Source organism: Stegostoma tigrinum, chromosome 1 (assembly GCF_030684315.1).
Source record: "Stegostoma tigrinum isolate sSteTig4 chromosome 1, sSteTig4.hap1, whole genome shotgun sequence".
Lineage (NCBI taxonomy): Eukaryota > Metazoa > Chordata > Chondrichthyes > Orectolobiformes > Stegostomatidae > Stegostoma > Stegostoma tigrinum.
The window spans coordinates 155,392,607-155,413,502 of NC_081354.1; the positions used below are offsets into that span (position 1 = coordinate 155,392,607).

General features: G+C 42.4%; 1 protein-coding gene across 2 annotated transcripts in view; it reads left to right on the top strand.

Moving 5' to 3' along the window:
* LOC125455726 (coiled-coil domain-containing protein 68-like) overlaps nucleotides 1-17,851 on the top strand; it is an 81,494-nt gene extending 63,643 nt beyond the window's left edge. For both annotated transcript variants that reach the window (XM_048538110.2, XM_048538100.2), the window contains exons 9-12: nucleotides 9,233-9,338; nucleotides 10,407-10,490; nucleotides 16,126-16,202; nucleotides 17,260-17,851. In XM_048538110.2, coding sequence (XP_048394067.2) covers nucleotides 9,233-9,338; nucleotides 10,407-10,490; nucleotides 16,126-16,202; nucleotides 17,260-17,326 — 334 coding nt within the window. In that variant the 3' untranslated portion in view covers nucleotides 17,327-17,851. The remainder of the gene's footprint in view (nucleotides 1-9,232; nucleotides 9,339-10,406; nucleotides 10,491-16,125; nucleotides 16,203-17,259) is intronic.
* Nucleotides 17,852-20,896: the final 3,045 nt, after the last annotated feature.

Genomic DNA, 20,896 nt, shown 5'->3' on the forward strand with positions numbered 1-20,896 from the left:
GGAACATGCTGGGACAGTTCACATGGTTCCAAGTGACGAAATACAAAAATGCACATCACTCTCATTTTTTGGAAAAAAATACTATTAAATTCAATGTAATCAATGCTTTATTTTTTACTTTGCAAAAATACAATTTTTCATTATCATTGAATGTGTTTAACTATACTAAAGACACTGCAAGATTGTAAACTGTAATTATGGTAGCCCACATCTTTCTATTCCCAGTCCAAAATGTGGAATCCAGATATTCGGCTTTCTGATGTTGCATTGCGAGAGGAGACTCTTTCCTGCTAATTGTGCACAATACAAATTAGGCATTCAGCCAAATTTCTGAAATCTGTTTACAAGGATTATAACAGTTACCAGCAGTAGAGAAGTATAAAATATCCCTTAGAGGTTTACCTCCAATTGAGGTAAGATTAACTGAGCTGTAATGCTCTGTTTTCTCACCCTGCTTTTTTTAAAAATACAGTGTAACATTTGCCAGCCGTTATTTCTTTGGCACAATTCCTAGCTCTAAAGAACATTAGCAAATGATAATTTGTGTCTCCTTTATCCTTTCTGCTGCTTCTTCTTTTGTTCTGAGATGCAAGAAATTTATTTTTAATTTGGTTAAGTCACTGATGCCTACACCCCACCACCATCACACCACACTCTAATTAATGTTTCTCAATTCCCAGCTATTAATACTTTGCATATTTACATATAAACATTGCATGAATGCCAGTCTTGATGCCTTTTTTAAAATTCTCCCTTAAAATGTTCTGCAAAATCCTTTCCTCATTAGACCTAAAACAATATCCATAATCACAGTAATTTAACTGCTCTCCCAATCTTCTAAAATGCTTTAAAACATAAGAATTAATGTTTCCCTCCTCAATATCAGGGAGGCAATATATTGTCTGGACCGTAATTGACATCCCCAAGGTATCTGTCCATAGAACATAAGAGATAGCAGCAGAAATACACCATTCAGCTCATTCAACCTGTTTCATCATTCAATAAGGTCACCTGATCTCCATATTCCTCGATTACACTAAATGCGCAGAAATCTATTCATCTCAAATTTGAAAATAATGACCTTCTGTGATAGAGAATTTCAAAGTTATTCAAACGTTTAATTGAAGAAATTTCTCCTTTTTCAACTCCTAAATATAATTGACCCCTTATACTGGAGCAATGTGCCAAGGTTCTAGCCTCTGTAGCTAACAAACATTCAGTCAGCAACTACCTGTAAAGCCCAATTAGAATTTTATTCCTTTCAAAAAAATTTCTTTCTCATTCTATGACAGTGCAGTAGATATTCACAGTGCAGAAGGAAGACATTCAGCCCATCAAATCCACCAGTCAACAAAAATCTGTCTATTAAGGTTTTTTCCAGAGGGAGGAGGGTAACTTCTTCAATGAGGGAATTCTTAGAAGAGGCTTCACAGTGGGCCCGAAACGTTAACTTTCCTGCTCCTATGATGCTGCTTTGCTTGCTGTGTTCATCCAGATCGACACCTTGTTACCTGTCTACATTAATCTCATTTTCCAGCTTTTGGCCCATTGCACTGGAAGCTATGTTAAAACAAACCAATGTAAAAATACTGCTAAATGTTTATGAGTTTCTGACTCAGCCAGATAGTGAATTCCAAACTTCCACCACACTTTGGGGGTGAAGAAATTCTCCTCACCTGTTGTCTTAGCCTTCTACCTCTTATCTTCAATTTGTGTTCCCCTGGTTACTGACTCCTCTATGAATGGAAAAATTGCCTTCCAATTCAGCCTATCATAAGACCATAAGACCATAAGACATAGAGTGGAAGTAAGGCCATTCAGCCCTTCAAGTCCACTCTGCCATTTAAATCATGGCTGATGGGCACTTCAACACCACTTCCCTGCACTCCCCCCGTAGCCCTTGATTCCTTTTGAGATCAAGAATTTGTCGATCTCTACCTTGAAGGCATCCAACATCCCGGCCTCCACTGCACTCTGCGGCAATGAATTCCACAAGCCCACCACTCTGGCTGAAGAAATGTCGTCTCATTTCAGTTTTAAATTTACCCCCTTTAATTTTAAGGCTGTGCCCACGGGTCCTAGTCTCCCAGCCTAACGTAAACTACTTCCTAGCGTCCACCCCTTCTAAATCATACCCTAACAATACCCAAACCATACCACATCACACCCCTCATTATCTTACATTCCACTATCAGCCAACAATCCAACAATCCTATGCAATCGTTCTTTACAGCTCAGACTCTCCAGCCCATGCAGCATTCTGGTAAAACTCCTCGAGTTAAGCCTCCCTGCGTGCATTATCTCCTACTCTCCCAGGTTGAATTCCAATTGCCTCTGCTTTGCCCATCTGAGCAGTCCACTGATATCCACTACAGTTTATGGCTATTCTTTCTAATTACCGCCATATCACTTTTCAGGTAATTTGTGAAATTCTTGAACATACCCCCAACGTTTCAGTCCAAATCATTAATGTACACCACAAACAGCAAGGGCCCCAACAACAAGCTCTGAGGGAACCCACTGGAATCAGACGACTGGTCAGAAAAACATTCCCCTATCAGAACCCTCTGCCTCCTGACTCAGCCAATTTTGGATCCACCATGTCATTTTACCTTGGACCTCATGTTAACATTTAACTTGTTAAAGTTTGATAGACCATATCAATTTCCTGATTACATCCACAAAATGTTAAATCAAATTTGTCAAACATGAGCTTTCTATATAAAAGAAAGTGCTGATTATCCCTGATTCTTCTGTGCTATTTCCAGGGTCAAATATATTCTGTTCCACTCTGTTCTTTCCCACCTCAATCCAACACTGGCACCTCCACATCATTGTATTTAGGCAGTAGAGAAAGTGTTAATACAAATAGTTGGGGGCAAGGGATCAAGTGAGGGGAAGATGTAATGGATTAAAGGGAGAAGTCAAAGCAAGAAAACAAAATAACAAAAAGAGAATTATTAATCTGAGTGGCAGCAAAGGGACAGAGCATCCAGTCTTAAGAGTGTATCAACATTTAAGGCTAGCTGTTACAAGCATAATGACAAGTCAGAATTTTAGGCAATTTACGTTTGAATACACAGTTTTCACAATGAGGTTAATGAATTGATGATGCAACTGTAAGAAAATAGGTGTGAACCAATTGCCATTATGGAGATCAGGCTGCACAACCCTCCCACCCACAGCCTCCAACCTCATTGTTCCCAACCCCGCACGGCCCGTTTCTATCTCCTTCCCAAAATCCACAAACCTGCCTGCCCTGGTCGACCCATCGTCTCAGCCTGCTCCTGCCCCACCGAACTCATCTCCACCTATCTGGACTCCATTTTCTCCCCTTTGGTCCAGGAACTCCCCACCTACGTCCGTGACACCACCCACACCCTCCACCTCCTCCAGGACTTCCAATTCCCTGGCCCCCAACACCTCATATTCACCATGGACGTCCAGTCCCTGTACACCTGCATTCTGCATGGAGATGGCCTCAAGGCCCTCCGCTTCTTCCTGTCCCGCAGGCCCGACCAGTCCCCCTCCACCGACACTCTCATCCGCCTAGCTGAACTCGTCCTCACACTCAACAACTTCTCTTTTGACTCCTCCCACTTCCTACAGACTAAGGGGATGGCCATGGGCACCCGCATGGGCCCCAGCTATGCCTGCCTCTTTGTAGGTTACGTGGAACAGTCCCTCTTCCGCACCTACACAGGCCGCAAACCCCACCTCTTCCTCCGGTACATTGATGACTGTATCGGCGCCGCCTCTTGCTCCCCAGAGGAGCTCGAACAGTTCATCCACTTCACCAACACCTTCCACCCCAACCTTCAGTTCACCTGGGCCATCTCCAGCACATCCCTCACCTTCCTGGACCTCTCAGTCTCCATCTCAGGCAACCAGCTTGTAACTGATGTCCATTTCAAGCCCACCGACTCCCACAGCTACCTAGAATACACCTCCTCCCACCCACCCTCCTGCAAAAATTCCATCCCCTATTCCCAATTCCTCCGCCTCCGCCGCATCTGCTCCCACGATAAGATATTCCACTCCCGCACATCCCAGATGTCCAAGTTCTTCAAGGACCGCAACTTTCCCCCCACAGTGATCGAGAACGCCCTTGACCGCGTCTCTCGTATTTCCCGCAACACATCCCTCACACCACGCCCCCGCCACAACCGCCCCAAGAGGATCCCCCTCGTTCTCACACACCACCCTACCAACCTCCGGATACAACGCATTATCCTCCGACACTTCCGCCATTTACAATCCGACGCCACCACCCAAGACGTTTTTCCATCCCCTCCCCTGTCAGCTTTCCGGAGAGACCACTCTCTCCGTGACTCCCTTGTTCGCTCCACACTGCCCTCCAACCCCACGACACCCGGCACCTTCCCCTGCAACCGCAGGAAATGCTACACCTGTCCCCACACCTCCTCCCTCACCCCCATCCCAGGCCCCAAGATGACATTCCACATTAAGCAGAGGTTCACCTGCACATCTGCCAATGTGGTATATTGCATCCACTGTACCCGGTGCAGCTTCCTCTACATTGGGGAAACCAAGCGGAGGCTTGGGGACCGCTTTGCAGAACACCTCCGCTCAGTTCGCAACAAACAACTGCACCTCCCAGTCGCAAACCATTTCCACTCCCCCTCCCATTCTCTAGATGACATGTCCATCATGGGCCTCCTGCAGTGCCACAATGATGCCACCCGAAGGTTGCAGGAACAGCAACTCATATTCCGCCTGGGAACCCTGCAGCCATATGGTATCAATGTGGACTTCACCAGTTTCAAAATCCCCCCTTCCCCTACTGCATCCCTAAACCAGCCCAGTTCGTCCCCTCCCCCCACTGCACCACACAACCAGCCCAGCTCTTCCCCCCCACCCACTGCATCCCAAAACCAGTCCAACCTGTCTCTGCCTCCCTAACCGGTTCTTCCTCTCACCCATCCCTTCCTCCCACCCCAAGCCGCACCCCCAGCTACCTACTAACCTCATCCCACCTCCTTGACCTGTCCGTCTTCCCTGGACTGACCTATCCCCTCCTTACCTCCCCACCTACACTCTCTCCACCTATCTTCTTTACTCTCCATCTTCGGTCCGCCTCCCCCTCTCTCCCTATTTATTCCAGGTCCCTCTCCCCATCCCCCTCTCTGATGAAGGGTCTAGGCCCGAAACGTCAGCTTTTGTGCTCCTGAGATGCTGCTTGGCCTGCTGTGTTCATCCAGCCTCACATTTTATTATCTTGGAATTCTCCAGCATCTGCAGTTCCCATTATCTCTGCACAGTGACCATGACTGGGAACTGAAAGTTTGAGGATACCTGACATTTAGTGAGTTTAGACCAAAGGGAAAAATAAATGAGCTTGTGCTGTTAAAATTTGATGTGTTCAGTACATTAGTGAGACAGGATCTCACAACAGAGAATGAAAATGGAGACACAATTTGGATAAAACTAAGAAACAGCATGGGGCAGTAAACATTGGGTGAAGTTGTTTGTAGGTCACCAAATGGTGGTGGTAAGAAAAGACAAAATATAAATCAAGAGAGTAGAGGTACATATAATGTGTGTATTATTGCAATCACGGGGATTTCTGTCAGTATGTGGACTGAATGAGCCTACCTAGTACTGATATTATTAAGGAAAGACACAGGAATATGTACAAGATGAGAGTCTGACCAAAGAATGGATGATTTTGAATATAGTATAATATGATGAGACGTCCAATTAATAATTTTGCTGTAAAAGTGTCTTTAGGGAAGAGTGAGAATAATGTAGAACTTTACGTTAAACTTGGAAGTGGTGTAGTTAATCTGAAACTACAGGCTTTGTTTGGAAGATAGTATGTTCTGTTCCCTTGTCATGTTCAATGCTTTCTCCAGGAAGCTCTGATGAAGAGTCATTAAAACATTTTCTCCATGGATGCTGCCTGGCCCACTGTAATTTCCAGCTTCTTTTTTCAATACAAATTCCAGCATCTGCAGTAATTTGCTCCTACGTTGTGCCAAATCTTTACTGGAAATGTTCTGCCTAAGGCTCCGGTGGTATCTGGTTTCTGTCTACTAAATACGATTCTATGGATAGCAACTGTCAGGCTCCTTTCTGACCCCTCTATGGAAAAACTTTTTCAATTTTTTGCAGTAGCCCAAATATTAATGAGGAGGTCTTTGCAAGGTTGACATTTACCATTGCCTTTTTCAGTATCTTAAGTCAATGCCAGATATTTGTCCTGTTTTATTCCTTTTTGACCTTTCTGCCGCGATTTGCTGCAACTAAATGACTTGCTAGATAATTTCAGAGGCCATTTAAAAATCACTTGCATCTCTGTATGACTGAGGTCACGTGTAGATGAGCAGGGAAAGGCAATGGCTATCCTTCTGGAAAGCCCATTGGTAAACCTGATAGGCTTTTACTGCAATGCGTTATGCTTTCATGCCACTATTACTGAGAATATTTTTCAGCTCCTAGTTTTTAACAATGAATTGGATTTAAATTTCATCAGCTATCATGGGAGGAGTTGAACACATTACTGGTGCTGCCTCAGTAATTCTTGCTGATTAGTCGTGTGTTTAAATTTATATTTTCAAGGAAGAACCTAATCTAGTAATACTATGTCTACTATTGCATAAATCAAGTGCTAACTCATGATTTTTTTTTTGCAAAGCATGAGCCAGTACAATTGTTTATAAATCTCATTAAAGGCTGATATAATTTCTTAACAAGTTAAAGTTCTTTTACAAAATTTGCATTACTTCAGCTTCAAATCTTTGTTAAAATTATACTTTTTAAAATCTCATATTATCTCCACATTAAAGAATGATCTGTCCTTCCACAACAATTAATGATGTTGCATAGATAGAGGCTAGTCAACATGATATCTCTTTAGTGTAGATATTTAATGAGTCACACTTGCCTTTTTCCCATTAGCCTTGTAATTTTTTTCCCCTCATGTATTTATCCAATTCCATTTTTAAAGGTTATTGTACATGCATTCACTACCCTTTCAGGAAATTAATAGAAGAATATACTAATACAGTCAGGAAAAAGATGAAAGCAGTCTTATGTTGGATGTGAATACTGACATAAAGCAGACATAATGGTAACTGCAGATGCTGGAGAATCTGAGATAACAAAGTGTGGAGCTGGATGAACACAGCAGGTCAAGCAGCATCTTAGGAGCACATCTTTTCTGATAAAGGTTCTAGGCCCGAAACGTCAGCTTTTGTGCTCCTAAGATGTTGCTTAGTCTGCTGCGTTCATCCAGCTCCACACTTTGTTATCACTGTCTTAAAGCAGTTGGGCTAAATTAACTTGTTTCTTTGCTATGAATTCAACTTGACACGTTAAAATATATATTTACTTTCCACATGTGTGACATGCTGACTGAATGTCATCAATTTGGATAGACGTTCCTAAAAATTGTGAAAATTCAACTTTCTAGGTGGATCTGAGTCATCACAAATCACTCCTCTAAAATATCCTGGGACCAGGTACTCTGGTTTTAGCTTACTTGGTGGATTGAAATTTAAGACAATAGCTGTCTCCTGATTTTGTTGCTGTAATTCAGGAATTGAAGATGCTATTCCAATTTAATGCTATTCGGTCTAATTTTGTGGACCAACCTCCTTTATCCAAAAAGTGCATGGAGAATTTTGGCTTTCTTCAGATATTCCAAGCTGCTGCCTGAGACATTTAAAAGGTATCTGGATAGTATATGAATAAGAAGGGTTTTGGCTTATGGGAGGCTTATGAGCCAAATGCTGGCAAATGGGACTAGATTAATGTAGAATATCTGGTCAGCATGGATCAATTGGTCTGAAGGGTCTGTTTCCATTCTGTACAACTCTATAACTCTAAAACTCTACCAATGAAGTGAGACTGACTGGCCTGTAGCTTGCCTGTTTCTCATTTTTCTAAAAATAGACAGTATTAGCAATCCTTCAGTCCTCTAGCACCTCACCTGTGGCCAGGCAGGACTTGAAAATTACAACAAGGGATCCTGACAACTCCCTCCTTGCTTCCTTCAGAAGACTGGAATACCTTTCATCTGGGTGTACAATGCTATCCAATTTTAAAGCCATTGAATCTGCTAGTACCTCCTTTTTCTCTCTCTCACTCGTTCTCTCCCCACTCCCCATGTTAATTTCTTGTAATATTTCAAGGTCCTCCAGCCTGTTATCTGTATCTGCATCACCCTTTTCCATTCATTGAGGACTGTGCTCATGTCTTAAGGCCTATACAGAGATTGTCTCTATGGGTCCCCCCCTGGATACAGAAAATAATCTGTGTTTTTGCAGTAATCCCAATAAATAACACAGATAACTTCTAGCAAGAGATATGAATTTGCGGCAAATGTCTTAAAGGAATTGCACAACAAGATTTCAAGTTCTAAGACTTTTCCCGAAACACTGACCTGCAAGCTATATTGTCTAATCATTACTTAGTCAGCAAATAACACTCTAAATTGCAGAAAAAAATCCTCATATGAATAATAAAGCCACAGTCTATGCACACTATACAGCACCGTTTCAACAGAATTTGTAGTCTTTTCAGCAAAGAATCTGAAGTCAGTTCCAGCTTCCACAGGTTTGATTGCCTCACTCTGTTGAGTCACGACATCCAGTGATTGTTGAAGGCCCTTTCCCTCAACCTTCTGACAATTCCCAAACTGCGGTAAAACCCTTCCTTGCAGTTTCTTCTCTGAACCTCACCAAGGTGGATTTTCCAGCCTATATAAATTGCTACAGGTTCCCACTCTTCAACCAATGGGCAAACATTTCTCAGCATTTGGTCCAGTAGCTAATAGAGAAAACAGCCTTTTCTCTCTGCACAACACAATGATTGCTGTTGTGTCCCACTCTCTTACTGTTCCTGTTCGACGTCTTTGTCTCTGAGTGGAATTTTGTGACTACTCCCTCCCCTCAACTTGTTGAAGTTGGTGGTAGAAAGCCATTCAATCAGAAGAGTGGGTCAAGGGGTGGACACACCACGTTTACATTCTGACTCTAACGTCATTGTTGGGAAGGCAATGGATGGGCTTCCCATGCTGCTGACGATTGAGTAATTGATGTTAAGGATACATCCACATGTTAATCATTTTGCTAAAAATATCATTTATCACTGTCACACTGTCTTCACTTGTTTTCTCAGTAATTCCATTGGTGAAAGGACATGCAATGGAAGAAAGCTTTTACAATGTTTTCATTAATCAAATAAACCAAAAAGTATTTGTTAACAGGTTTCAGGATCTTCAGCTAGAAGTTTCTGCACTACGTGAAAAGATATTTCATCTAGACAGTGTTGTCACCCAACAACATCGAAAACTATACAGTGTAATAAATACGGTAAGAAGCAAAATATAACATTTAAGTAAGACATTAATGTACAATCCATAGTGTAGGAAAATATTCATCACTTCAATAACAGTCAGACTACTTCTGCTGTCTAGGGTGTTTTTGTGGGTAAATATGCCAGCCAATGGAGTATTGTGTCATATAGAGTTAAGTGCCAGGTTCGTTCCATGGTCTGCGTTGAGTCCTCTGGCTTCAGTTTGGATGACAGTTGAGACATGACCACACAATGCACCAACAATCAGTGTCTAAGCTTAGTGCAGAAGAAGTTGGAACAAGAGAAAAGGAAGTGTAGCGGTTGACAACCATTCATGGAACCCAGAAAGAGTTAGCAACAACTTGGAGGAAGGAGGCGAAGCAAGATGATAAACTGGGGTAAAATATCTTATTATTGTCCATAACAAATCATTGTTTTGCACAATCCTATCCAATGGTAATGCTACTATAAGAGTGCTTATGTACTAGAGTAATTGAAAATAGCATGGTTGCACTTATCACGAGGAAGCCTTTGAGCCACTTATCCAATTGGATGGCAAAACCAGAAAACCGAATTAAGTTATCTGTAGTCTAGATACTGTAGCTCATATCTAAACATCAAATTTGCAAGCTATATTAGTCTCAGTCTGGGGTCCACAACTAAACAATAACTCAACACTGAGGCTCATTCTTTCAAGCATGTTTCTGTTTTGGCTCCAGATATCAACATCCTTTATCTACATTTAGAATATTTTAGGTACTGATGGATAAATGAATAGTCAGAAAGATGCACACGTACATACTTGTTTGTAAAGGCTACAAAGGAAAAGCAGATGAATACAGATAAGGTTAAAACCAACCATGGTCTAATTGAATGGTGGGTTGAATGGCTTACATTCATCTCCCAATGCTACAATGTTAAAAGTGGCTGTTTGTTATCCCACAGGATATGATGTGTTACAATTTTTAAAATTTCTTGCATGTGTAAGAGCTGTGAACTAGAAGGGACTTCATCAGTTGTGAAGGAGAAATCTGCAACACCTTCTGCTGCATTTTATGTAATATACTTTTTTAATCTCTTCACAGATTGAAAATTTGAAAATGAAGTTGACAAAACAGGATCAAATTATACTCTGTCTGAGGGAACAAGTGGGCATACTTGAAGCAGAGGTGTTTATTTGTAAATTATAAGCACATAGAGTGAAAATGTTGATTGAAATGATTATTAATTGTTTCGTGCAATAATCAGGACAGTAGAATATGAATTGACTGAGTTAATTTTCATCTCACAATTCTTATGTTCCTAAGGAAACCCTGTACTGTCAGGTTTATACTGCGTGAGATAAAACTCAAATGAACAAAAAGTATAGCAGTTAGCACTGTGTAAAAGCAATGTGAAGCATTTCAAATGTTCCGTAACAGAGTTAAAAAAATACATGTTCCACTGAAAAGAAAGAAAAAAATAGGTAAATACTCTTGGTGCCAGAGATAAATAAATACATAAAAGAACATTAGAGACTGCATTAAGTACACAGACAGCAGAGTGCATTAAACACTCATGCCTAACCCCACATCAAAAACCTAGCCTCATAGTTACTGGTCCATATTAACACCCTGGCCAATGTAGTGTGAGATTCAGTGATGGTAATGTCATTGGATAATTTGATTCTGCATTACTGGAGATAGTCATGGCCTGGCACCTATGTGGCATGAATGTTACTTCCCACTTAACAACCCCAGGGTAATGTCCAGGTCTTGCTGCATTTGGACACGGACTGCTTCAGTATCTTTGTGCTATGACTGAAACCAGTGGAGAGTTTTCCCTGAGACTTCAGTTTTGTAAGGCTCCTTGATGCCATACTTGACCATAGTCTCTCTCTACCCCTGGATTTCAACTGTTTTGCCTACATTTAGACCAAGTCTGGAATACATTCAGGAGTTGAATGGCTCTGACAGATCCAAAACATCAGTGAGCAGATTATTGCTGATCAAGTGACAATTATTAGCACTGTCAATGACTCCTCCCACACTTTGCTTCAGTATCTCAGCCTCCTACTGTACTCCCTGTACACCTACGACTGTGTTGCCAAATTGCCATGGATGGTGCTGGGCACTGTGCAATAATCAGTGCACACCCACACTTCCATGTTATGATGGAGGGAAGGCCATTTGTGAATGTCAAAAGGTGGTTGTGTCTATAGCAACTAGGAATTTTTAAATTAAGAGCAGGAATGGGCCATTTTGCCCTTTGGGCGTGGTCCACCACTTCATAAGATCAGATAAATCTGGTTTCCTCTTCGTGGTCTATTACCTTTACTTCTTTTGTATTTCAAAAAACCACCCTGAGGAATTCCTGCAGTCACGTTGTGGGGTTCAATTGATTGACCTCCAACCACTACAAGCAATTTCTTTGTGCTATGACTGAAACCAGTGGAGAGTTTTCCCTGAGACTTCAGTTTTGTAAGGCTCCTTGATGCCATACTTGACCATAGTCTCTCTCTGTCCCTGGATTTCAACTGTTTTGCCTACATTTAGACCAAGTCTGGAATACATTCAGGAGCTGAATGGCTCTGACAGATCCAAAACATCAGTGAGCAGATTATTGCTGATCAAGTGACAATTATTAGCACTGTCAATGACTCCTCCCACACTTTGCTGATGACCGATGGGGGGGCACAGTGGCTCAGTGATTCACACTGCTGTCTCACAGCACATCCTCAGGTGACTGTTTGTGTGGAGTTTGTACATTTTCCCCATGTCTGTGTGGGTATCCTCTGGGTGCCTGAATGGCCTGTTTCCACACTGTAGGGATTCTATGATTCTGTGATTCCAAAGATGTGCAGGTTAAGTGTATCGGCTGTGAAAAATTGCCCTGTAGTTTCCAGGGATGTGCAGGCATGGTGGGTTAGCCATGGGAAATGCAGGTTATGGGGATAGCATGGGTGGATGCTCTTTGGGGAGAAGAAAGTAGACACAATGGGCTGAATGGCCTTTTTCTGTACTGAGGGATTCCTCTTCCTCCGTTACATTGATGACTGTATCGGTGCCGCCTCTTGCTCCCCAGAGGAGCTCGAACAGTTCATCCACTTCACCAACACCTTCCACCCCAACCTCAAGTTCACCTGGGCCATCTCCAACACATCCCTCACCTTCCTGGACCTCTCAGTCTCCGTCTCAGGCAACCAGCTAGTAACTGATGTCCATTTCAAGCCCACCAACTCCCATAGTTACCTACAATACACCTCCTCCCACCCACCCTCCTGAAAAAATACCATCCCCTATTCTCAATTCCTCCGCCTCCACCGCATCTGCTCCGAGGATGAGGCATTCCACTCCCGCACATCCCAGATGTCCAAGTTCTTCAAGGACCGCAACTTTCCCCCTGCAGTAGTTGAGAACGCCCTTGACCGCGTCTCCCTCATTTCCCGCAACACATCCCTCACACCCCGCCCCCGCCACAACCGCCCAAAGAGGATCCCCCTCGTTCTCACGTACCACCCCACCAACCTCCGGATACAACGATTCATCCTCCAACACTTCCGCCATCTACAATCCGACCCCACCACCCAAGACATTTTTCCATCCCCACCCTTGTCTGCCTTCCAGAGAGACCACACTCTCCGTGACTCCCTTGTTCGCTCCACACTGCCCTCCAACCCCACCACACCCGGCACCTTATCCCTGCAACCACAGGAAGTGCTACACTTGCCCCCACACCTCCTCCCTCACCCTCATCCCAGGCCCCAAGATGACTTTCCACATTAAGCAGAGGTTCACCTGCACATCTGCCAATGTGGTATACCGTATCCATTGTACTCGGTGTGGCTTCGTCTACATTGGGGAAACCAAGCGGAGGCTTGGCGACCGCTTTGCAGAACACTTCCACTCGGTTCGCAATAAACAACTGCACCTCCCAGTCGTGAACCATTTTAACTCCCCTTCCCATTCTTTAGATGACATGTCCATCATGGGCCTCCTTCAGTGCCACAATGATGCCACCCGAAGGTTGCAGGAACAGCAACTCATATTCCGCTTGGGAACCCTGCAGCCCAATGGTATCAATGTGGACTTCACCAGCTTCAAAATCTCCCCTTCCCCCAACACATCCCAAAACCAGCCCAGTTCATCCCCTCCCCCCACTGCATCCCAAAACCAGCCCAGCCTGTCTCTGCCTCCCTAACTTGTTCTTCCTCTCACCCATCCCTTCCTCCCACCTGAAGCCGCACCTCCATTTCCTACCTACTCACCTCATCCCACCTCCTTGACCTGTCCGTCTTCCCTGGACTGACCTATCCCCTCCCTACCTCCCCACCAATACTCTCTCCACCTATCTTCTTTTCTCTCCATCTTTGGTCCGCCTCCCCCTCTCTCCCTATTTATTCCAGAACCCTCACGCCATCCCCCTCTCTGATGAAGGGTCTAGGCCCGAAACGTCAGCTTTTGTGCTCCTGAGATGCTGCTTGGCCTGCTGTGTTCATCCAGCTTCACACTTTATTATCTTCTATTCTAAACAGTTCACTGGTGGATCAGTAGTTTGCCAGATTGGATTTGTCCTGATTTGTGGACAGGGAATACTTGGACAATTTTCCACATAATTAGATAAATGCCCTTGTTTTAAATGTAGTGGAACAGCATGATTAGGGGAGTGGCTATTCTACAGTACCAGTTTTCAACACAATGTCCAGTATATTGTTAAGGTCCATCAGCTTTTCAACCATTTCTTGATATTGCATAGATTGAATCGAATTAGGTGAAGACTAGGACTTGTGATGCTAGAAACCTCTGGAGGAGGCCAAGATGGATCATGCTTTGAGAACTTCTGTCTGAATGAGAATGCAAATGCTTCAGTCTTGTTTTTTGTGCTGACGTACTTGCCATCCATCATTGAAGATGGTGACATTTGTGGAACCGCCTCCTTCGGGGGATGTTTAATTATCTGTCAACATGTCTGTGTGTAACAAGATTGAAGATTGGCTGTGAGATTGTTTAGTCCTATGTATTGCATAGACAGTTTCTGCTGTTTGGCATGTGAGATATCCTGTGTCGTGTCTTCACCAGATTGTGCTAATATCTCAGCCAGTAACTATTAAGAAAATACAAAATTCCACCCTGTAGCTGCCCTCAGTCAGCTTTGATTCTGCCAGTGGAATTTCCAAAGAATGACTTGTGCACTGATAAAATTATTGAAATTCTTCAAAGAGACAGAATACTTTTGAATATAGCTCCAGGACATCTTTGGAAGAAGTCAAGTACCATTTAGGAAATGCCAGGCATCATTAAGCATATTAAAAGTAGATTTGAAAATGTGTTTAAAAATTGGATAAAATCACTGGAACTGTTAATTTCATCTGAGTATTCAAGAAAGCTGTGAAGGGAACTCTCCAGTTAGCGAATCATTCAAATCTTTCATGTATGATCTTTCACATATTTCAGTAAAAAGCAGGAGAATGGCACTGGATAACAGAGTAGGTGCAGTCATGATGGGCTGAATGGTTTCCTTCTATGCCTTAATAATAACTTTATGATTCTGTGAAATGGATAGCATTTTCGACATGTTTGACATTATGAATGCACAGCTGTTTAAGTCAATAACCTTTGTTCCTCAGTCTTGTGCCAACTCCTGCTGCCCATACAGGTAGCTGTCAGAGAGGCATAGAGGTGTACAGCAAGGATGTAGGCCCTTATCCTTATAAACCTTTCCTCGCCATGTATGTGTCCAAATGGCTTTTAAGTGTTGTCATTGTACCTGCCTCTACCACTTCCACTGACAGCCCGTTCCATATAAAATCACTCGCTGTGTGACAAAGTTGCCCCTCAGGTCTCTTTTAAATCTTTCCCCTCATACCTTAAATCTATGCCTTCTAGTTTTGGACTCCCGTACCCTGGGGAAAAGACCTTTGCTACTCACTTTAACTATGTCCCTTGTGATTTTATAAACCTCTGTAAGGTACTCCTCAGCCTGCTATGGGTCAGAGGAAAAAAAATTCCCAGGCTGTCCAACCTCTCCTTATAACGTAAACCTTCTAATCTCAGTAACATCCTTGTAAATCTTTTTTGCACTGTTTCAAGTTTAATAGCATCCTTCTTATTTCAGGGCAACCAGAAATCTACACAGTACTCCAATTGTAGCCTTACCAGTGTCTTGTACAACTGTAACTTGACATCCCAACTTCCGTTCTCAATGCTCAGACCGAGCCACATGCGTGTCATGCTAGAATTCTTTGAGGAAGTAACAAGCAGGGCAGATAAAGGGAAGGAGTGGATTTTCAGAAGGTGTTTGATAACATGCCACATATTAGGCTATTTCAGAGCCCCTGGTGTTAGTGGGAGTATATTAGCTAGAAAAACCCAGCAGGTCCCTGCCCTGGTAATTTATTTCACTTTCTATTAGTTTTTGGATTAAAACTTTCACCTGAACTTCTTATTTGATGGTTTCTAATGTTTAACATAAATTTCAACCTTTCATCATGAACGATTTTCAACATTGATGTCAATTTCCTTTAAAATTTGGAAACCTTATTTGAAGTTATTTTGAAGTCTCACCTTTTCAAATGACAAGATTCAAGCTCAACTTGGCTAAGGTTTGGAACAGAGATGATGGGCTGAGTGATGATCTGAAGTGCTGTAAAGCATATTCAGTTTGGCTTGGTACTCTGCAAAAGGAAATCACAACTTTGCTTTAACTGAACACAACATGTTCATTCTGATGAAATGTAAGAAAAGAAATTCATCGGCATTGAGACAATTTTAATCTAGTACTAGAAGACAGAAATACAAGCAAATGACTTACTTTATTGTTAAACAGAACAAAGAACTGAAATATAAAGTTGAAGTTTACTCTGACAAGCAAAACACAAATGCCTCACCAGTATCCTGTGCCAGGTAAAATTCTTGAGTTTTCTTGCATTATAATGTGCATTAAGGGGATTTGAAAGTGGAAACTTAAAGCACAATATGTGAAAATAATGGCTATTTCTTAATTTTGTGCCTATTTTAATAAAAATAAATTGCTACTATGCAACGAAAGAGAATTCATTGCCTGGATGGGTGCAGCTCCAACAATGGTCAAGAAGCTTGACACCATTCAGGGTAAGGTGACCAACTTGATTAACACCACTTCCACAATCATCCACTCCCTCCAAGACTGATGCTTAGTAACAGCAGTGTGTACTGTCTACAAGATGCACTGCACAAATTCACCACAGATCATCAAGACAGCTCCTTCCAAACCCATGGCCACATCCATCTAGAAGGACAGGGACAACAAATACAAGGGAACACTGCCAATTGCAAGTTCCCTCCAAGCCACTCAGCAGCCTGACTTGGAAATGTTTTGCCGTTCCTTCATTGTCACTGGGTCAAAATCATGGAATTCCCACCCCGTGGCATCATGGGTCAGCCCACAGCAGGTGAACTACAGCAGTTCAAGAAGGCAGCTCACCACCACCTTCTCAAGGGCAACTAGGGATCGGTAATAAATGTTGGCCAGCCACTGACACCCACATCCTGCACATGAGTAATAAAAAGTAGGCATATTCAGCAAAAGAATTGAAAGTGAACTGAGGCTTCAAAACAGACACATCACAAACACAAGAAAATAAACAGAAAATGTTGAATGCAAACAGGATTACAAGAATATATAATTCATACTGGATTTAAAAAATCAGGAAAAATCCCATGCAAGTTTAACTAAAGCAAAAGCCAAGCACCCACCAAGGATATTAATTAAGCAGATCATATTAAGGATAATAAAAAGGGGCTTTTATCAAAAGGCTCACTTTTGGCTTTTTCTATTGAATAAGAAATGCAGATAATCATATTAGTAAATGTAATATGTTGCAAGATATTTCATGGTTAATGAAGGATGTCAGTCATTTTGGTCTTTTCTGTTTGTCTTCTTTGGTCCTCTCATTTGGCCCTTTGATCCCACACTCCACAGTTATGAATCTGCTCGAAACAAAACCCCATACCAAATGTTAATGAAGTGGAAAAAGAAAAGTGCCTGACCATGGATCACCTGGTTCTATACAGCAGAGTGTTTACCACAGAAGAGATGTTAAAGAAGAGAGCTTGGTGCCTCTGCACGCGGAACCTGCCTTCCAGCTGCTCTGGGACCAAACAAGCACAACAGGATGAAGATAAAAAATCAAATTTGTCTAAAACTGGACACGACCAAAAAAAAGGCTTCAGATCTCCTGAGTCTGTGGTCTTTCAGATACATTTCATGTTAAGAAATAAAATGCTGTAAATGAAAAAAAAGGGAATGTTGTGGAAAAGAAATGAAAATGTTCTATAAGGTACAACTCAGAGGATTAAGGATGATACAACTTGCATTCGAGCATTGTCATGAAAACAAGCCTTTTCTGTACTGCATTGTTTGAAATCTCTTAGCACATCATTATATGATTTACTGCTTTGCAGAACACATTATTGTGCAGTGCCAGCAGCAGGTAGTTTTAAACAATGCTGTGTGCCCATTTTAATTTTTAATTCAGGGAACATGGGCAGAATTAAACATTTACAGAGTAACTTGCTTGTCCCAAAAAAATCTTTTATTTAAGATAACAAAGTGTGAAGTTGGATGAACACAGCAGGCCAAGCAGCATCTCAGGATCACAAAAGCTGATGTTTCAGGCCTAGACCCTTCATCAGAGAGGAAGAGTCTAGGCCTGAAACGCCAACTTTTGTGCTCCTGAGACGCTGCTTGGCCTGCTGTGTTCATCCAGCTTCACACTTTGTTATCTTGGATTCTCCAGCAACTGCAGTTCCCATTATCTCTAAATCTTTTATTTAATTGTTTTTATTCTGAATAATCATTCGTGTAAATGGTGGATTTAGCATGCATGACCATAAATTTTGATAATGACACACACACACACACACACACACACACACACACACACACACACACACACACACACACACAGTTTGCAGCAGGATTCTGGCTCCGAGGTTAACACGAAGTGCTATCACTTCCCTGAATGAAATCAGCAAGCATGTCCCTTCCTTAACTGAGATCAATTAATGCAGAATTTCTCCCAATGTCAAACCAGGTATTTAACCAAAGATCTTCCAGTGCTTTGATTTTGTTTTTATTTCAAAAGTTCACTTTATTCATAAAAAATGCATACATAGTCACAAAACTGTGCAGCTCTGTTCAGTAACATATGAACAAAACACATAAACATTGGAGTTTGACTCTATCCAACAACCCCAAGGCGTTCTTACTCACACAGGGTTATACTTGCATATACATTTCTAGTGCTTTGATATGTTCAGATGCAGCAGTGAATTTATCCACTGAACCACCAGGGGGCTCAGTATCTGCTCTGAGATTTCTTTTAAGAGATTTCATGTTTAACTTCTGTTGGCTGTGATGTCTGTATGCTGCTTTACCTGAAGATTCAAAAACACACAAAGCACTTGAAAATTGATATCATGGAACTCCATTGCTAAATCCTTGGACCGATTAAAAATAACTGAGTTAATACAGTTATGTAAAGATCAAATCACCATTGTCCAACCAAGCTACTCTCTCATTAGAGAGGGAGATGACTGGTGGCAAGTTTAACCTGAGGGTCACTACAGCTCAGGCAAGAAAACTGCCATTATTACCTTGTCTCATCTATATGTGACTCTAGATCCACAGCAATGTGGTTGACTTGTAACTGCCGTATGGGCAATTAGGGATGGGCAATAAATGCCTAGCCAGTGACTTGAGGAGGAGAATCCTTTGTGGTAACCTCAGCTGGTGTGTGAGTTGAACCCACACAGTTAATAGAATCCCTACAATGTGAAAGTAGGTCATTGAGCCCGTTGGGTCCATGTTGACCCCCTGAAGAGCACCCCACCCAGACCCGTCCCTACACTATCCCTGTAACCCTACCTTTCCCATGGCTACTCTACGACACAAGGCGATGGCCTAGTGGTATTATCCCTGGACTGTTAATCGAGAGACCCAGATAATGTTCTGGGGACCTGCATTCAAATCCTACCATGGCAGATGGTGTAATTTGAATTCAATAAATATCTGGAATTAGGAATCTAATGATGACCGTGAATCCATTGTCAATTGTTGGGAAAAACCCATCTAGTTCACCAATGCCTTTTAGGGAAGGAAACTGCCATTCTTACTCTGTCTGGTCTATATGTGACTCTAGACCCACAGCAATGTGGTTGACTCTTAACTGCCCTCTGGGCAATTGGAGATGGGCAATAAATGCCTAGTCAGTGACACATTCATCCTATGAATGAATAAAGACAGATAAAACCTAATTTGCACATCCCTGGACACTACGGGTCATTTAGCATAGACAATCCACCTAATCTGCATATCTTTGGACTGTAGGAGAAAACTCACACAGCCACAGAGAGAATGTACGAACCTCACACAGACGGTTGGTGGATGGTGGAATCAAGCCCAGGTCACTGGGGCCATGAGGTAGCAAAGCTAACCACTGAGCCACATGCTGTTGTTAGCATCACTCTGCCTTGCAAACCAGCTGTCCAGCCAACTGGCCTAAAGCTTTGGGACAGATGCATGTCAGTACATTTGTAAAGTGTAACACTGAAAAGGAGCACTCTCGTGGCACAGTGGTAGTGCCCCTCCCTCTGGGGCAGAATGTCTGTGTTTAAGTCCTGTGTGCTACAGGTACATGTCATTACATGTCTCTACAGGCTGATTGAAAACTTCTGTCTTATTAAGGAGACCAAAACTGGGTGTAGGTAAGGTCAATAGCAGGTGTCTTTTCCCTAGAATGGGGGATTTTAAGACTCGGGGACATATTTTTTAGGTCAGAAGAGAAAGATTTTTTAAAAAGACATGGGGAGCAATTTATTTTACACTGACAGTGTCTCCTGAATTTCCAGAGGAAGTGATGGATATGGGTCCAGTTACAATGTTTAAAAAAGATTTGGATAATTACATGAATACAAAACGTTTGGAGGGATGTGGGCCAAGTGCAGGCAGGTGGGATAGTTTAGTTTGGGATTATGTTCGGCAAGGACTAGTTGGACCTAATGGAAGGCTTCCATGCTGTATGACTCTATGAGCCTATGAACACCAGGTACGATATCACCAAGACCAGGATATAATTATTTTAGTTTGATGGCCTTTCATCACAAACCTATAAAGTGTAACATTGGATTTTGTGCAACAGCTCTGACACAGACAAGATCAGCAGATGGATAAACTTGCATTTTCTGATGAAGGGTCTAGGCCTGAAATGTCAGCTTTCCTGCTCCTAAGATGCTGTTTGGCCTGCTGTGTTCATCAGCTCCACACCTTGTTATGCTGAAGATTGTTAGCTTTGAAGATGCTGATTACAGAGGTGAATGGAGAATGGCTGGTGAGGATGCATTTTTTTGTCCTCTCCACACAAATATACAGTGATAATCCAGCACTAAATCCTTATTTCCAATCATTCGTGGAACGTGAACATTGCTGACTGGCCAACATTTATTGCCCAGCCCTTGTTGCCTTTGAGAAGGTGCCTTTGAGCAGATGAACAGCTGCAGTCATTTGGTGTAAGTAGACCCACAATGCAGGTAGGGATGGAATTCCAGGAGTTTAATCC